The sequence below is a fragment of the Mytilus edulis genome, chromosome 10, assembly GCF_963676685.1.
Source record: "Mytilus edulis chromosome 10, xbMytEdul2.2, whole genome shotgun sequence".
Lineage (NCBI taxonomy): Eukaryota > Metazoa > Mollusca > Bivalvia > Mytilida > Mytilidae > Mytilus > Mytilus edulis.
In genome coordinates, this window is record NC_092353.1 from 31725980 (window position 1) to 31744380 (window position 18401).

Consider the following 18401-nt stretch of genomic DNA (forward strand, 5'->3'; position numbering starts at 1 on the left):
TAAAGTTCTGTATTTTTATTCCTTTTTTCTTTATTGTAGAAAAACATTGCCTGTATATATATATATATATATATATGATTTCAGATAAACAAAGAAGACTAAGATATTGAGAAAGAAAAGAACATGAACGTAAGTTAAAACATTCGTGTAATCCTTTAACATTAAAGTTGCTAAGATGATTTCAATAAGCGATACTGATTCATGTTCAGAAATAGTTGCATTTGTTTTACGTTGTTTATGAAAGAAAGTCGAATGTTTACTGTTTTGTATCTCTCTGATATGATAAATTATTCCGATAGACTTAGCTACATTTCAATATTTGCGTTAAATCATGATTTGAACTCTTTGTAATTCTAATCTATTTTATCAAAATAACAATCACATTTAAAAAGTAAAATCACAGAAATACTGAACTTTTAGGAAATTTGTTTTTTTACCCTTTTTATTTGTTTTACGCTTTATATTCGTGGATAATGTTCCATTAACGTTTACGAAATACCCACACCAAGAAACTCTTTCAGGAAGGTTAAGTCTTTAAGAATAATAATCTAGAATAAAGACATTATAATATAATGTTGTTGGTAAGTATGTTCATTTTAGTATTAATCCAGTAGGATATATTGATTTTCATAAGTAAAACTAAATCATGTTCAACTTGGTAAATATCCGCTTCTGTCCTACATAATATATGGATAACAATTGATAGTTTTTATGAATTATTTTCAAAGTAGAGCATGCAATTATTTTTTGTCACCATATGGTTATATCTATTCTCGGCAAAACAACAGCTCTCAGAAAGTTCTTTAGACAAACATAAACTCATCTAAGATAACATGTTAAAAATTTGCACACCGTACACGCGGTACACGTACGTAACACTTTAAAATAGCGAAGTTGAAGAGCACTGAGGACTCAATATTTTGGGTTGACAAGAATCCCTTTGCAAAGTCTGTAACTATTTGAAAATTCAGTTGATATAAAAACACTTCAAAACAGACCAAAGATCATCTTTTATTAGGTATTTGAATGTAACAAAAACCAACCGAAGTCTTATTCGTGTAAATTTATACGTGCACTTGTATAAGGTGAATTTCTATCCGACACAGCTCATATGTTTTAATTCATATATAATTCGTACTTGTGGTAAACCCTGAATGATCCGTGCATCCATCAAGGAATTGACCGGTTACAAACCTTAAAATTCCTAGAAATGCCAACAACAGGATTTCTACCAAAAGGATGGCTTACATTAGCTGTGCGTGGCAAAACGTTTCGGATTTGTAGGTCTTCAACTTAATACTCTATTTGGCCCTTTTGCTTTTTGTCGAGAGTTACTGATGACTCTTTTGTCTACAACACACGCGTTCGATGAACAAAACTGTAAGCCTAGTAACTTTGTTGCATGAACAATAACACCCCACTTTATTATTTTCGAAGAACTCTGTATTTACCGTCATAGAAACGCAAACATCATGTAGTGTCTATGAATTGAATTTGTGTTGCTATTTTATATGTATTTAACGTTATAAATCGTGGAAGAAAAAATATGAAAACAAATTTGAGAAACAACATAATTTGCTTTAAATCTGTTTAAAGAAAAGGCTTACATGCCTTAACATGTTGATTAATCTGTATTATTAATTACTTCCAAGCAAGGTTTCTTTGTATAACCAACGAATGGCTTTGCAATTAATTAATAAGATATATCATTCATACATTTTTGAATATTTGCTATAGGTTTTGAGTTCAATCTTCTGTCTTAAGTAAATATAAAAAATTCGTGAGCAACGGACCATTCATTAATAATTTAACATTACATTTTTTTTCTCAGTAATCAAGTACTATCTATTGTATTCAGTTAATAATACTTTTATCAATTTCAGGAAACAAGTCCCGTTATACTTATAACACAGGTCAATCGCAATATTACAGCCTTACTAACAATCATAGCTGGAATTACAGTATTGGTCAACTTAGTCTTTGTCATTATCAGCTTTAAGGCTATAAAACGAAATTTCCATCATCTTACAATATTAGCTCTTTGCCTCAGCGATATGGCTTTGGCAGGTTCATCAATTATAAATACTTTGACAAATTTATTGAAGTCGTCAAATGCTGGATTTTGCCTCTTGCAGATATTTTTACTAGCGTTCGGGTTACAACTCACCTACAGCCTAGTTTTGCTTTTATGTTTACAGAGATATTTTACTGTAAAGTCGTATAACTTAGGTACAACGGAAAAATTTGAGAAAAAGAAATTTACATATATTGGTGGGACAATAATTGTTGTGTTTATAATGTCATTCATAGGAACAGTTCTGACTCCCCACGAAACCCACATTTCAGAATGCAAACCGTTTATATTATATGGGGACAACTTTTTTATATTTACTATAACAATTTTTGCGCCAGTTACAATAATCATAATATTTTTAGTCTTATTATCATGTATTACTAGTGTTCGTATATGGAAAATGTTTTTCGCTGTTAGAAGAATTGCACCATTAACAGACTGTAAAATAAGTATAAATGCCACAACTAGCTTTACTAAAAGAATATCTACAGATGTCAAACCAGATTTGTACGACACATCTCAGTTTAACAGTAGCAGTGCATATGACGGAAAAGAAACACATCAACAGAACTCCAGAAGGAGTGTTGATTTAGAAGAAGTTCATCTTCAAACATCTTATTTGATCAATGAGAACGAGAAAAATATTTCCGTCAAGAAAAAAGAATGTGAACGGATTGAAGTAAATGACCAATATGCTTTAAGTCTGAACACAAATAGTTTAGAACTCCAAAATAGAACCTTACAGACTGCTCAGATTGGAAACGTTGACGTCAATATAAACAGAGGAACAAACCGGGATTTGTTTGTGCAATTTGAAGGTAATCAGTATAATTGCAAAGAAATTAGAACCAATTATAACTCTAATAACCAGGTTGAGAATGAAGACAACTGCGATGAAAGTATCAAAGCAATAACTGAATTATCTAAGGCAAAAGCAAACTACTGTACAAACCAAGCTTCAACTATTGTAGGGACAGAGAGCATACCCATGCGACTTTCGCCATATCAATGTACACATAAAGCTACGACTAATAGCAAAAAGTCAGGTGATAAAAAGTTGTCACCAAACAAATCTTGGGAAATTCGAGCATTTATTTCTAGTACAATAATTGCAGTATACACATTTGCTTTGACAGGGCCATTTATCGCATCGTATTGGATATCTCTGTTCTCTTTATCATTGATAACATTTAAAATAAGAGTTTTACTCTTTATTCCTTTACTTATATATTCCTTGACTAATCCGTTTCTATATGCCTGGAGAATACCTGAAATTCGAAACAAATTTAAGACTGTATTTAAAAGAAGCACTTAAATGAGCAGATTATATTGCTTCTGTTAATTGCTAGTCTAAAAAAGGTAAAAATCAATTTACCAGACATATTCATAGATTTGCTATCAACAATCTCATCTTCAAATAACAACAAGAATTAAGTTTGAACTACTTCTGCACTCACTGAAAAAAACATATTTGTATTCTAGACAGTAGCTGTGCCATAATCTGCGTAAATGAAAGTATAGTTGATTATGCTGTTTACACAAGCCTCAGAAGACAATAAGTTACATATTACATATTACATATTATAAATGTGTTAATTTGTAATCGAAAGCTGATTAATGCACCAGCATCTTCACCTAAATTTGAAATTCATTTGTATGCTCACATTACACAGAGATCTCAATATTATTAACTAAGACAAACAATTTCAGCTTGTTTCTTTTGTATACTTGTTTACAGGGTGATTTAAATTATCAGAATATTGCCGTATTTTGGTCGTCTAAACATGATACACTTTGAAATGAAAATTAATTTGAAATACAACAAAACGATATCTTAAGGTACATCATGGGTATAAGTTACCCGAGATAGACTTTTCTTTTTCTTTACCAAAATGAAGATTTTACTATGCTGTTTTCAAAAATATAATAAAAAGGACGGGTCAACGTGCTATTTTTCAAACTATGAGTCGTTGAAAATTGCTTTAATTTGCTTAGAATGATCATGACAAAACACATATATGTGCATAAAAATAAATCTATGAGATAGAATTTTGAAATAAATTGTGAGAAGGTAGGTTTTATAACACGTTGAAAGAAAATAAAAAGAAAAAATGGTGTCACCGAACATGTATTCTTGCTACAAGTAAAAAAAAAAATTTTCCCTATCAGTGTAAATTTTTCACTAAAAGAGTTATCTCCCCTTAAATGGCTTAGTTGGAAATTTCTAAAACACCAATGTTTGGTATTTGTTTAAATATTTTGGATAATACAACAAATCAGCAAGTTTCTCATATAAAAAAGAACAGTCTGGCCAATAAAAGTATACATCTGTCTTCAAATTTGCAGATTGAGACAAATAGCTAGACTGATTGTGTACTGCGATAGTACAATCCAAGGTAGCGGTATAACATGAATATACCTAAAACGCAACGTACAATTTCTAAAAAAATATATAAAGACAATGTCTTATTATAAAACATGAAGGCAGAGGTGGAAGTTTTGAAAATTTAAACAACTACGGAGGATTGTATGGGTATTTATTTCCATTAAATTTGTCAATTTATAATCTTTGATAGGAATCACATATCAAATAAAGTGTATAACTAACATTAGTTTTTATCTTTTAGTTATTAGATCGGGATTTGATATATGAATTTGTATATCCCGTTAGTATCGTTTTCTTCGCCCGAATGATCAAATAACACTCTAGATGTACATGTAAAATTGAGAATGGAAATGGGGAAATGTCCATATTAACGTTACCAAAAGGACAAATAAAGTTTTGTCCAGTAAGTATACATGGCATATATAACGAGTCGAGTATAACGCTGTGTATTATTTAAGCTAGCCGGAGGAATATGTTAAAGTCTCTATTGTCTCGGCCATCCGTTTGCAATCGCCCAAAAGTACGATATCAACAATTGTACCATGTATCGAAGTATACCCCGGATGAGTTTCGCATTGAAACACAGAAATGCTGACTACTGGGCTGATGTTACCATCGAAGAGAAAATATTCAATAGCAGGGGCATCTATTCAAGTGGTTGTACATTGTAAATAAAGTCAATATAGATAATATAAACTTTTCTCATTTGATATAACAAACGACCAGGAGAGCTGGCAATAGGCTTTTGGTGTAATATTGGTTTGAAAGATAAGATGATTAAATTTAATGTTATATTTGTAATTCTCATCGGATTTTGTCAAATGTGTTAACGTCTTTTTTATTATATTTATGTGTTATGGTAAAGAAAATTAATCACCGCATTAGATTTTGTTCAACGTAATCAGTACGATATTTTACGTTTGAAGTTAGATTCAAAACAAACCGGACATAGCTTTATAATAAATAGTTAATTGCTTCCTTAGTTTGCTATTTATAAGTATTAAAATGTGCATTGTTATTAAATGCAATATCAGTATTTAGTTCAAATAAAATCTTAAATCAATCCTAATTCTATCTTATTCATTAAAATGTGACGTCATTTTTCATTTTTTGATGATCCGTTTTCAAATTTCATAAATTCAAATGTGACGTAATTTTCGTGCTTTTTCACCATCGTATGGGACGTCATTATCATGATTTATTGCGTTGAAGCCTGGACTGAGTCGGGTGTGTCTATTGTGTTGGTCTTTGCATTATGTATTCGTGTTTGTCTTCTGTAACTAGTTAATACTTCAGTTTCATTATGTATATCTATTATATTCATTTAATAAAATTTACTGTTTGCAATAGCATTAATTGTTCTAAATGATAAGGATGTTCTTATCCCAAGCTTAAAAACATAGCCGTATTTGACACAACCTTTTTCAGCTTTGGATTTTCAGTGCTGTACAACTTTGTACTTTTTTTTTCCCTTCGATCTTTTATATCTGGGCGTCACTGGTGAGTCTTGTGTGGACGAGGCGCGTTTTTGGCGTATTGAATTTTAAACCTGATGCTTTTTGTTATCCATTAATCATGTGTTTCTTTGTCTAACACGTTTTCCTATTTATTTGTATTGTAGTCCTGTAATATTATGTTGTCATTTCAATGTTATATTTAACATTGCCATTAAAGTGCGAGGTTTGGCATGCCACAAAACCAGGTTCAAACCACCATTTTTTCCTTGAAAAATGTCCTGTACCAAGTCAGGAATATGGCCATTGTTATATTATAGTTCGTTTCTGTGTGTGTTACATTTTAACGTTGCGTCGTTTGTTTTTTCTTATTTTTGAGTGTAAATTCACATTGCGATAAGACGTGTCACGGTACTTGTCTATCCCATATTCATGTATTTGGTTTTGATGTTATATTTGTTATTCTCGTTGGATTTTGTCTGATGCTTGGTCCGTTTCTGTGTGTGTTACATTGTAGTGTTGTGTCGTTGTTCACCTCTTATGTTTGGTGCGTTTCCCTCAGTTCTAGTTTGTTACCCCGATTTTGTTTTTTGTCCATGGATTTATGAGTTTGAACAGCGGTATACTACTGTTGCCTTTATTTACCAATCATGGTGCCCAACATTTGAGCTTTACAATCAAATGCATTACCAAATAAAGCAGCACATTAAAGAATTAGAATTTGTATGGTTTTAAATAGAATAAGTTCCTCCACTTCTTTGGACACGCTGATTCTCATTATGAACAACTGTGTAGTCAATATCAACAAAGGAAAAGACTATCAACAGCCTCGATTAATATGCAGCATAGACATGTTTGAATAATAGTCATTTGATAAAAAGATGTTCAAAGAAATTTTCATTTACAAATCTTAACGCAAATGAACTAAATTAATAATATAAAAGATCGTCACATTATTTTAAGAGAATAGAGATTATTATTATTATTATTATTATTATTATTATTATTATTATTATTATTATTATTATTATTATTATTATTATTATTATTATTATTATTATTATTATTATTATAACAGCGCATTAGTTAATATTAAAATTACCCTAAGTGCTTTACAATATATATATCCATATACATAGATAAGTATTAATAATAAAATATAAATTCTAAAACAAAAAGATTTGAAAAATATAGCATTGATAAAACAATAAAATTTAAATAAAATGGGCATGATAAAATTAAGGAGATATTGAATCGGTACCAATAATGCAATAAAAGTAAGTTAAAACTTAAAAAAATATTTGCTAAAAAAAATTCTAAATAACCAATAAAAGTAAGTCAAAAATTCAAAAAAAGTAATAGCTTAAAAACTCAAAAATTACAATAATATAGAAATAGTTTAAGAACTATTCAAAGCATGTCTAAATAAATGAGTTTTCTAGTTTTTTCTTGAAAACATTCACACAATGGATATTTCGTAGATCACTTGGTGAATCATTCCACAGAACAGCTGCTGCTTTGTCGAATCTTCTTTCCCCATATGTTTGAGTTCTTACACGTGGAGTTATTAAAATCATTGAATTTTCAGATCTAAGTGCTCGCATTGGTTTGTATATTTGAACGAGTTCTTGTAGGTAGACTGGTGCCTCCTCGTGCAAAGCCATGAACACATACACAAGAAGTTTATACTGGCATCGGTATGTTACAGGCAGCCAATGGAGAGACTTGAGGATTGGTGTTATGTGGTTGTACTTCCTCTTCCTTGTAATGACCCTAGCTGCTGTGTTTTGGACTCGTTGTAATCTTTGAATAGATGTTGCTGGGAGTCCATACAGTAATGCGTTCCCATAATCTACACGAGAGGTTATAAGAGAGCATACTAACATTTTGCATACTTCTTCTGTAATAAATGGTCGAATTCGTCCAAGGTTTCTGATCTGATTGAAACATGATTTTGAGAGTTTGTCGTATGGTGGCGGGTCTCAACAACCTTTTCAACTACTTTGAATACAGACGGAAGATAATTCTTCAATACCCCTTTGTCTAGACCGGCCTTTTTCAAAAGTGGCCGAACAACTGCCTCCCTGAAAGATGGTGGTACACAACTCTGTTCGAGTGACAAGTTCACTATCTTGGTGATGACGGCAGCCAAACTGTTCAAACACGGTTTTAATATCTTTGTTGGAAGTGGTCTAATTCGCATGATTTTGTTTGAGCTTTCAAAATAATTGTACATACTTCCTGTACAGATGCAGGTGTAAAGAAGGTGAGTGGTTGGCCTTCAAATTTTAAATCGTATTTGAATTCTTTATTGTTGAACAAGTTGGCTGACAAGGCACATGAAAAAAGTAGAATTTTGTGAAGAAATTTTTTCCCCCCAACCTCCTACAGACTGTCTTTGTATTCTTTTTAAGGGGTAGGCCTTGGTAACACCAACATTTTCCTCTCGTTTAATTTACATCATGTTTATATTTACATCATTGAAAAGGTAGGGGTCCATGCATCATCTGTCAATGTCTTAAGGAATTTGACCGTTTCATTTTATGTTTAAAGTATATTGATATGGCAAGTTTTGGAGTACCCTAAAAAACGGTCGAAAACACTAGTAGGCAAAAATAATTTAGTGTTTTTGCACATGTTGTCATTAGAAATACCCGTAACTGTAAAATTACATAGGAGAAACATATCTTAAAGTAAACCTGAAACATCAGGGTAATACAAATAGGCTGTATGTAAAAAAAAATAATAATTGATACGGGGAAAAGTCTGGCCAGCTCAAATAACAATTTTATTTTCAAAATTTAGTCAGAAAAAAATTTTGTCGTTTAATTCCTGCAAAAAAATGTAAAAACATTTATTGGTAATTAATTTTTAAAAGCACAAAATTTTAGCGAATTTGACAGTTTGAAAAATGAAAAAATATAAAAAAGTAGAATTTTAAGAAAACATTTTTCCCTTACAAAACCTCATACAGACTGTCTTTGTATTCTTTTTTAAAGTGAAATAGTCAAAGGAGTACTGTCCCAATGATAATTGTAATTATTTCATAAGGAAAAACAGTAATATTCAGTATGGGACGAGTATCCTCATGCGACGAGTTGACATGATTTTTTATCACAACTATTTATTGTTTTTTCTCCCAAGACTACAAAATGCCCCTGTCACCAATAGCAGACGATATCAGAATTCATTGTTTTGACAGTCTGTCACTATCTAAGTACTACCTTTGTGTTAATGTAGATTATCTATTAGCATAAGCTTGTACTAGGATTGCTGTTCAGATCATATCTTCTAGAATATAGCCTTTTATATTGGAAAAAAACCCAAACACAAACAGTAAGTACAAACTCTGTATCAATGACTCAGCACTTAAACCATATTACTTCATTTTTTAATTCATATATTCAAATCGAATTTCCCAAAACTTCCAAGGTTTTTTGCTAAATTATGCCACAGGGTCCTTTAGTCCGTAAAGTTGCTCCAGAACTCATTAGCTCATTGGTGTTTTTTTAAGCATTTTATTTATGAATGGTCGTTTTCTACCTTTTTATCAACATCATTAAAAAAAAAAGGTTCTTTAGTTTAATAAAAATAAAATTGAGAAAGGAAATGGGGAATGTGTCAAAGCGACAACAACCCGACCATAGAGCAGACAACAGCCGAAGGCCACCAATGGGTCTTCAATGTAGCGAGAATTCCCGCACCCGTAGGTGTCCTTCAGCTGGCCCCTAAAATATGTATACTAGTACAGTGATAATAGACGTCATACTAAACTCCGAATTATAACAAGAAACTAAAATTAAAAATCATACAAGACGAACAAAGGCCAGAGGCTCCTGACTTGGGACAGGCGCAAAATTGCGGCGGGGTTAAACATGTTTATGAGATCTCAACCCTGCCCTATACCTCTAGCCAATGTAGAAAAGTAAACGCATAACAATACGCACATTAAAATTCAGTTCAAGAGAAGTCCGAGTCCTCCTAGATTATAGCTGTTGAGTATAAGTGTATGGATCTCTATGAAATTGATGCACAAGGTCACACAGCTATCATGGAGATTGAGATTGACATGTGGTTCAATGTCTACTGCACCAGGTATCTTCATTTTTTTATTTAGTTTGTTTGTTTAACTGTTCTATTGTTAATCAATTCATATAATGAAAGTTGATCATTTCAAGCTGATGAAAGTACTTTGTGTTTTGGACTGCTACTAGGCATAAACATTAGGACAATTTCTCACTAAGAACATCATTAATATTCATTCTTCACAATGAAGACACATCAAATCATACAACTTCATTGGTCGAGAGCATTTAACTGGTTAACGTCGTTGGAACTTTAACATGTCAACTTCGAAGAGGAATGAACATTTTTTCATCACAATCAGGATAAAAAAATATACATAATAATATCCTGTTACAAATCCCTCCGTTTTTCGAGATGCCGTCCAAATCTTATTGTGAAGATTTAGTTTCATTCCTCTTGAATTTGAATATCATAAACGTAGGAAACATGACGAAGAGCTGATTAAACTTAAAAAAGACCAAAACTACAGTAAAAAACATACAACACGTTTTGTATGAAATACATATAATCATCAATTGCTAATAATTTTCAAAATTTATAAGCGGCAAATTTAGAAAAGCACGTCATTTGCAGATCTATTAAACATGTTTAAATCTAATTAAAAATATAAAAGACCAAAAGTAGCTATATAGAGCCCTATAAAAATATGGAATAAAGGTAAACATAAAACGGGTTTCAAAAATTTTGACATCAGATTGAATATTAAAAATATCCGTATGTTCTCATCAGAACCAAAGTATTGGGTTTGAGATACTCTGGTTCGCTATCAGTTTACAAGCAGAGGTATCAATCCAGTTTGAATTACAAATTGTTCTGCATTTGCTTCCCATTTTGACTATTGATTATCCTCAATGACGCGTAAGGTAAAATATTAAAAAAGACATTTTTCAAAACCTATTTATTTCGATAAGGTGATTATAAAACAATATAAAAAGTTCATAAAGACCTAAAGACTAGCCAAACCCAAACAGGGAATCAATATTCCCGTAACAATTAATTAATCTTAATAGTAGGAAAAGTATGTTCTCTAAATAATAATGAAAATATTTTCTAGGTCTGATCTTACTGGTCTTTTTTAAAACCATTGACGTGACGTTTGCTAATAGATAATCACTGGTTTCTGTTTTTTTAAAGCAATTTTTCTTGAAGTGATCGATAAAATAATCTCATCAGTAATTCGCATTATTTGAAAAATATTGAATTAGATAATATAATGAGTTTTGTTCATAATTGAAATAAGTATTCATAAGTTGATTTTGGCATTAAAAGTTTTATTTTCTAGAAGCACTGGTACTGAAACACCGTATTTTAAATCTATATTGTATCACTGTTGATGAACACATATACGAAACCTCTCTTCTACCAGTTAATTAACATGGAAATGGACAAATGGACAACAGTTATAAACCTTTGTAAACGTCAGTTACATTGTATTCATTGTATTGTATTGCTGAATTGTATTAATGAGAATGATATTAAAGCAGAGTATACTTATAATGCGGCACGATTTTCATTTAATATATGAGTACAATAACTAACTGACTGTATGTATGCTGTAATTGATGGCAATTGTGAGTGCGTCATAATAGTAAATTAAGCACTACAGCTGTCTTTGTATTTATGATACATATTAGATATTCCTTATTTATACACATACAAGATTAAAACACAAAACCCCTTTTAATTTATATTTCAACCATTCTAATCCTTCCCCTAGTATAAATAGAAAAAAAGACAAACAAATTTCAGAAACACAAAACGCCAAAAAAACCCACAAAAGATGAGTTCGTCTACATACAAAAAGTAGAATCACAAAAAATACTGAACTTTCATATTTCTGACTTGGTACAGGCATTTTCTGGTGATGAAAAGGATTGATTAAACCTGGTATTTTGACTGACCAAACCTCTTACATTATATGAATCTTCCACAGATAAAATAAATCGTTTTTATTCAATTCTATGCAATCTATGATGACTAGTATCTGCTATGTCCTTTTAGTTACTCGATTGTACAATGCTAATGTTTAGATAATCAAAACCCATGAACAGAAGAGAATGCATTAGGTCGAACTGGTGTTCTTTGCCATTTTTTATTATAAAATAGCAGAGAACATAAAGTCCATATTTCAATTAATTTAGCACAATTGGACGAGGAAAGCAATTAACTGATGTGTATTTTTATTTAAAAAAAACAAATTTATAACATTTTTATTTATAAAATTATCAGCTTTCCTAGCGTAAATGTTTTTGCTTGATTTTCAATGTTTTAAAATTGATGTTTTAAGGGGAGGTAACTCTGAACTAGTACATTTTCTTAAAGAATCGACATGAAAATTTGCTATTTTATATTTCAGCAGGAATAAAAAGTACCGTGACTAAATTTTCTTTATCATTCTTTATTATTCTGAAATAATTTCTTAACGTTATCTTTTTTGTTTTACTATTCTATCATTTAGTTTAGCTTCAACGCATATAATGATGTAAAATCCAGACAAAATGTGTATCGAATCCGATAATCCTCGAGTTGCTATGTAAGCATCTGTTTCTTGAAAGATAAATCAAATAAAGTTTTATATTTAGTAAACCCCAATCCCCTATCGTGTCCCTGTGTGATTTCAATTTGAAATTGATGTGCAAAATCTTTATTGATGGATCTTTGGAATAATTGAAGCACACATGTGGCACCCATTGTGTTGCTCTTTTAAGTTATATACCGGAGATAAGTTTCATTCGATAGGTTATACTCAGAAAACAAGAGAGTGGGATTGTGGTTACGACGACGTTACATAAAGCGCGGTACATAGTAAACGTCCAGTGTGCGGTATTTACGATGTACTGGGGCCACACAAAAGTGAAATTAGCAAAAAAAATTACTAAATTACATTTAATTTAGCCATTAAGAAAATAAAATAACTGAAAACTTTAAGCATTTCTCAAATGAATTAATGTCCATGAAAAACTAACTTGAATCTCGCTATTAACACATTTAAAGTCTTTGTATAATTCACTTAGTCCATTTCTTTATCTTCTTCATGGCAACCATTTTAGCTTTGCGACATGTTTTAGTTGCACAGTCTGTATTGTCATCATCGCTATTCAAACTTACTGCAAGTGGGTACAGTTTTGTGATCGGACGCGATGTTAGTCCATTTTTGGTCCGTATGACGACAGATCTTGCTAGTCCGTCTCCTCCTACATTGAGTTTTTCGACAACGGCTAGTGTCCATTTTATCCTCGGCGAATCTTCATAGATTTGTACTACGTCTCCAATGCTGATCAGCTGTTTATTGTTCCCTGTATTGCGATGATATTCTCGTAGAGCTGTTAAATACTCATGTTTCCATCTATACCAAAAACTTTGAATAATCTGTGATTTCATCTTAAACAGTTTATTTTTAGATTTATGTGTCATATCATTTTGTGAATGTTCCAATTCCTGATTCGTAGGGTAAAGTAGTGATGTTATTCTACGTCCGTAAAGTAAGTGGGACGGGGTGAGCGGTTCATCTAACGGGTCGAATGATACGTATGTTAAAGGTCTGTCGTTGAGTATAGCTTCAACTTCCGTAACAATGGTTCTTAATAGTTCAATCTGAATCAATGAACGCCCTAATACCTTTTTGATAGAGTCCTTCGTTAGTCCTATAAGCCTCTCCTAAAAGCCACCATACCACGGTGCTCTTTTTGGTATAAACTTCCATGTAGTGCCGAAGTTGTTCAGTTTTTCTATAACGGATGATGATCTTGTTAATTGCTTGGCGGCTGTAATGAATGTTGTACCGTTGTCTGAAATCATAATTTTTGGTAATGATTTTCTACTGGCAAATCTTCGAAACGCTAATATGAATGTCTCTTCATACAAATTCATCACTACTTCCAAATGTACAGCACGAGTGTTTGCGCAAGTAAATAGACAAATGTATACTTTACTGGTAAGTCCATCTAGGGTTTTAACATTCAAGGCACCAGTAAAATCTACCCCGGTTACGGTAAACGGAGGTGCTTCTGTTAGTCGGTCTTTAGGTTAAGGAGGTGGATCTGGAGCGGAATACGGTCGACCAGCAACTTTCTTGCAGATCACGCATTTATGTATAATGCTCTTGATAACTTGTCGTATCGATGGTATCCAATAGGTTTGGCGTAATAATGTTACGGTGCTCGATAATCCTGAATGAAAATGAGTTACATGTGCGTCCATTATGATAAGTTGTGTCAATTTGTCCTTTGCGGGTAGCAATATCGGGAATTTTGTATATTCTTCAAGAGGTGCATTATAAATGCGTCCGTCGCAGCGAATTAATTTGTCTTTAGCTATGTATAATTTGAGTTGTTTGACAAGGTTGTGTTTTTTCTCCTCTCCTGTATGCAAATCTTCAATGATTTCTGAATAATGCTTTTTCTGTGTGTATTGTATCCACGTTATAGATCTGTTTTGTATTTCGATCGTGTTTAACATACCTGTTTGTATAGCTCGTGTTCTACAGTTTGTAATAAATCTTCTCAAGTAAGCGGTAATTCGAAGAAGTTTCTTGAATGAGTTGAATCTATTCAAATCGATGACATTTCCGATCCCTTGTATCATGTGTATAGAAAATTTGTTCTGTGTAGCTTGTACGGTATCTACTACGACTTCTTGCTGTGCAGTAGTGGATAAAATTATTGCTTCATCTGTGTGCCATTCTGGCCAATTATCTTCTACTGTGAGCCAATCTGGGCCATGCATCCAAAGTCGGTTGTCTTTGAATTTGTCTATGGTTATCCCTCTTGACAGTAAATCAGCCGGATTTGACTCACTTGGACAGTATCGCCAAGTCAACTCTTCTGTTAGCTCTGTAATTTCTTTAACGCGGTTTGAAATAAATGGTTTTAAAGTTTTCTTTGAACTTAACCAGGTCAAAACTATCTGGCTATCACTTCATAAAACTGCACGGGTTATCTGCAAACTGTTCCTAATGTGTGCTAAAAGTCTGCTTCCAATTACGGCAGCCATCAATTCTAATCTGGGTATTGTCAGTTGTTTCAGAGGTGCTACTCTGTTTTTTGCCATTATTAAAGAACTTTTTCCGTTTGCGGCAATGTACGCGCATACGCCGTAGGCTTTCATACTAGAGTCCGTGAATACATGTATAACGTTGTCGTTGTTTGTGTCTGAACTTTCATCAAAGTAATGTCGGGGTATAACTGTCTTTGTGGCTTCCTGTATATCCTTTCTGATATTCACCCATTCTGTGATCGTTGAGTCAGGTAGTAATTCGTCCCAGTTGAAGTTTTTCTCCCATATGTTTTGCATTAACATTTTACTGCGGACGGTTATAGGGCTTAATATTCCTAGCAGGTCATAAATCCTTGATGATTGTCTTAGTACTTCGCGTTTTGTTATTAGTTCTGATATATCCAGATTAGGCGTAACGAATCCTAATGTGTCACTAGTTGTATCCCATCGTAATCCTAAGATTTTAATTAGTTGATCTTTGTCCATAACGTTTTCGGTTCTTGCTAATACTTGTAATAGTTGACTGTTCGAGGCCCATGAGCGCAAATTAAATCCTCCATCTGCAAATAAACTACGAACGAGTTTAAAGTATTTCAACAGTTCTTCTTCTGATTCAAAGCTTGATACAATGTGATCTACATATAAATCTTTGGTAAGTTTTTCACTGAAATCAAATGGATGGTTATTCAAGTGCTTTGATAATACGGCGTTTAATATAAATGGCGAGCATGTAGCACCAAATAGTACGGACTTGAATCTGTATGTTGTTAAATCGCTGTTTGGGTTTGTTGGTTTACTCAACCAGAAAAACCTAGTTACGTCCCGGTCCTCAATGTCCAGTCCAACATTTAGAAACGCCTTTTCGATGTTTGTAGATACTGCACCTTTGTGTCCCGCTCGGACGGCTTTCATCTTCGTATCCATTTTCCCTTTTGGTTACGGCACCATAATATCATAAAGTGGGTGATAGAAATAAAAGACGTCTTGACTATTTGATAGATGTATTAGAAAAGCATAGTAACACGTCAAGGTGACGTGACGTTACATAAAGCGCGGTACATAGTAAACGTCCAGTGTGCGGTATTTACGATAATATCATTATCATCTGTACATGTTTGCGCCGTTTCCATGTCAGGAGCATATTGGGTTGAAGTCATAACTTTTCTCAGTGCTCGGAGCACAAAAAGCATGCTCGAAACATGAAATCAAGCGTTTTGATTAGTTGATTTTGGAGTATGAGTACACAAAAACCTGACTCAAATGTTTTATGACTTCAAGGACTGGGCTTTGTTTGTCGTGTATGTTTTTTTTTTAATTTTAGTTCATTCATATGTTACGGTGTTTATTATGACTTCTATTTTTGCTTAACGAGTACATGTTATGTGTAGGGGTCACATGAGGCCCACTCCTGGGTGTGGAATTTCCCACTTTTTGAAGACACATATTTGACCTTGAGCTGTTTTCTCATCTTTGAAATTCACATTCTTAATCTTATTGCTGATTGCATTGACTTAGGCTACATTTTTGTCTTATTAAAAATTGTTACATAGGTGAACATGTAATTTCCCTGTTGATGTGAACAATTATACAGTATAATTGTACTAATAACTTTATGATACATTTGAGTCTGTGGCACACAATTATAAGCCTGGGGCCTGGTGTCGAAAGTATCTTATGGCTAAGACATATCTTATGATGGTCTTAGGACATGTCATTGTCGTAAGATATGTGTTCGAAAGTGTCCCAAGTTACGATTTGTCACAACTGTTGTCGTAAACTTATGACCCATCGCGACATGACTTATGATGGTCTTATGATTGTGAACTGAAATCTTAATGACATTTCATGTATAATTTCATGTTAATTGCAATAGAAATATTTGGTATATTTCTCAGTTAGCTAAATAGTAAAAAAATAAATATTTACCCAACTACTTAAATTAGAATTTGAACTTCCTGCGATATACAATTTGGATTTTTTTCTAACTCATAGTTTTGTATAAATACAATATATGTACATTGTCGGAAAATATAAAATTTATTTGTACGTGCTTTAGAAACAGGGCGAAAAGCGAGGCTCTGCCGAGCTTTACCCCTGTTTCTCAGCGAGTACATATACATTTTATATTTCTGACAATGTACATATATTGTTTTTATCCTGCAATTTACACCTGGTATTTGAGCAATTTCCAAATCCAAATCATTGCCTCTGACTTTTTAAAGAAATCGAAATATTTGAAACGCGGACCGCGAAGAGGACCCCAAAATGAACTGTTACCCAGAAAAAATATCCATATTGCCGATTGCTCAACATAGAAGCGAATAACAGGAGACTTTATTTGTACATGTATAATAAAGGAACAAAATATGTGTGTACCTGTTATTTGTACAATAAATAGCTGATTGCAGGATAAAATAAATATACATATTATTTCTTTCCTTGTATAGTACTATTTTAACGTATTTGCTAGGGCATTTCGTTAAGCGGGTACTTGATGTACCGAATCTTAAAAGTATTCACAATTAAATAACAATGCATGCATGTATGATAATACATGATCCCGAAGTTCAAGATTTATTATATATTATTACAGACTAAATTCAAACAAATTATCAACTCATATTTTATTTTATTTTTTTTAATGATTATTTCATGTTCATCATAATGAAAAAATAAAATACTTGTAAATATTAAGAGTGGTAATAATTAATATATTCATTCTTTTCATTGTTATATTTGTTTTTATCTTTTTTTAATCATTATTTAAAAAAAGAAAATAATGTTCACTTATGATAGTCATAAGAGCATCATAGCTATGACTATCTTAAGACTGCTTTGATTTACATCCTATGACATATCATATGATAGTCATAAAACGATAATAAAATATGTCCTAAGATATATCTTATGAAACTTTCGAAAACCAGGGGCCTGGTGCCTTTGAAAAATTATGTATACATTTTTGTTTTACAGGTGACTTTGTAATTGGAACATTTAGTGATAAAGGTGGTTTTTTAATAAAAACATTAATAATTGATTATCTTATATATAAACATAGTTTATACTTTGTAAAAATTAATATCATACTATACTTTTTTTTTATAGTATCCTTGTTGGAATGGAGATATTAAAGTACTAAGGATATATCCGTTTAAAATTATATGATCGTTCAATTAATAACGCCCATGATAGTTAAATTCAACCACCTGTTTCAAAAATAATGTTTTCTTTTTTTGTTTTTCCAATTGTTACAAAGATCAAATGTACAACTGCTGTAACAAATGCAACATTATATGAATAATTGAGGAAAATAAAAAAAAAGTGTGTCATGGTTTCATGGGTAGACGGTTACTTTCGCACTTACCTAAACCCCACATTTTTTCATACTATATACCAGATTCAATAT

General features: G+C 32.2%; 2 protein-coding genes across 2 annotated transcripts; both read right to left on the bottom strand.

Annotated features, from left to right (window-relative positions):
• Nucleotides 1–7335: 7335 nt before the first annotated feature.
• Nucleotides 7336–7800, bottom strand: LOC139492709 (uncharacterized). Its single transcript, XM_071280861.1, has one exon. The coding sequence runs from the start codon at nucleotides 7798–7800 to the stop codon at nucleotides 7336–7338; it is 465 nt and encodes a 154-aa protein (XP_071136962.1).
• A 7117-nt stretch (nucleotides 7801–14917) lies between these two features.
• On the bottom strand, nucleotides 14918–15919 carry LOC139492710 (uncharacterized). The gene has a single exon (XM_071280862.1). It carries the CDS (start codon nucleotides 15917–15919, stop codon nucleotides 14918–14920), a length of 1002 nt encoding a protein of 333 aa, XP_071136963.1.
• Nucleotides 15920–18401: the final 2482 nt, after the last annotated feature.

Coding starts and splice junctions, on each gene's coding strand:
- LOC139492709 (XM_071280861.1), bottom strand. CDS start 7,800: ATGTTAGTATGCTCTCTTATAACCTCTCGTGTAGATTATGGGAACGCA.
- LOC139492710 (XM_071280862.1), bottom strand. CDS start 15,919: ATGGATACGAAGATGAAAGCCGTCCGAGCGGGACACAAAGGTGCAGTA.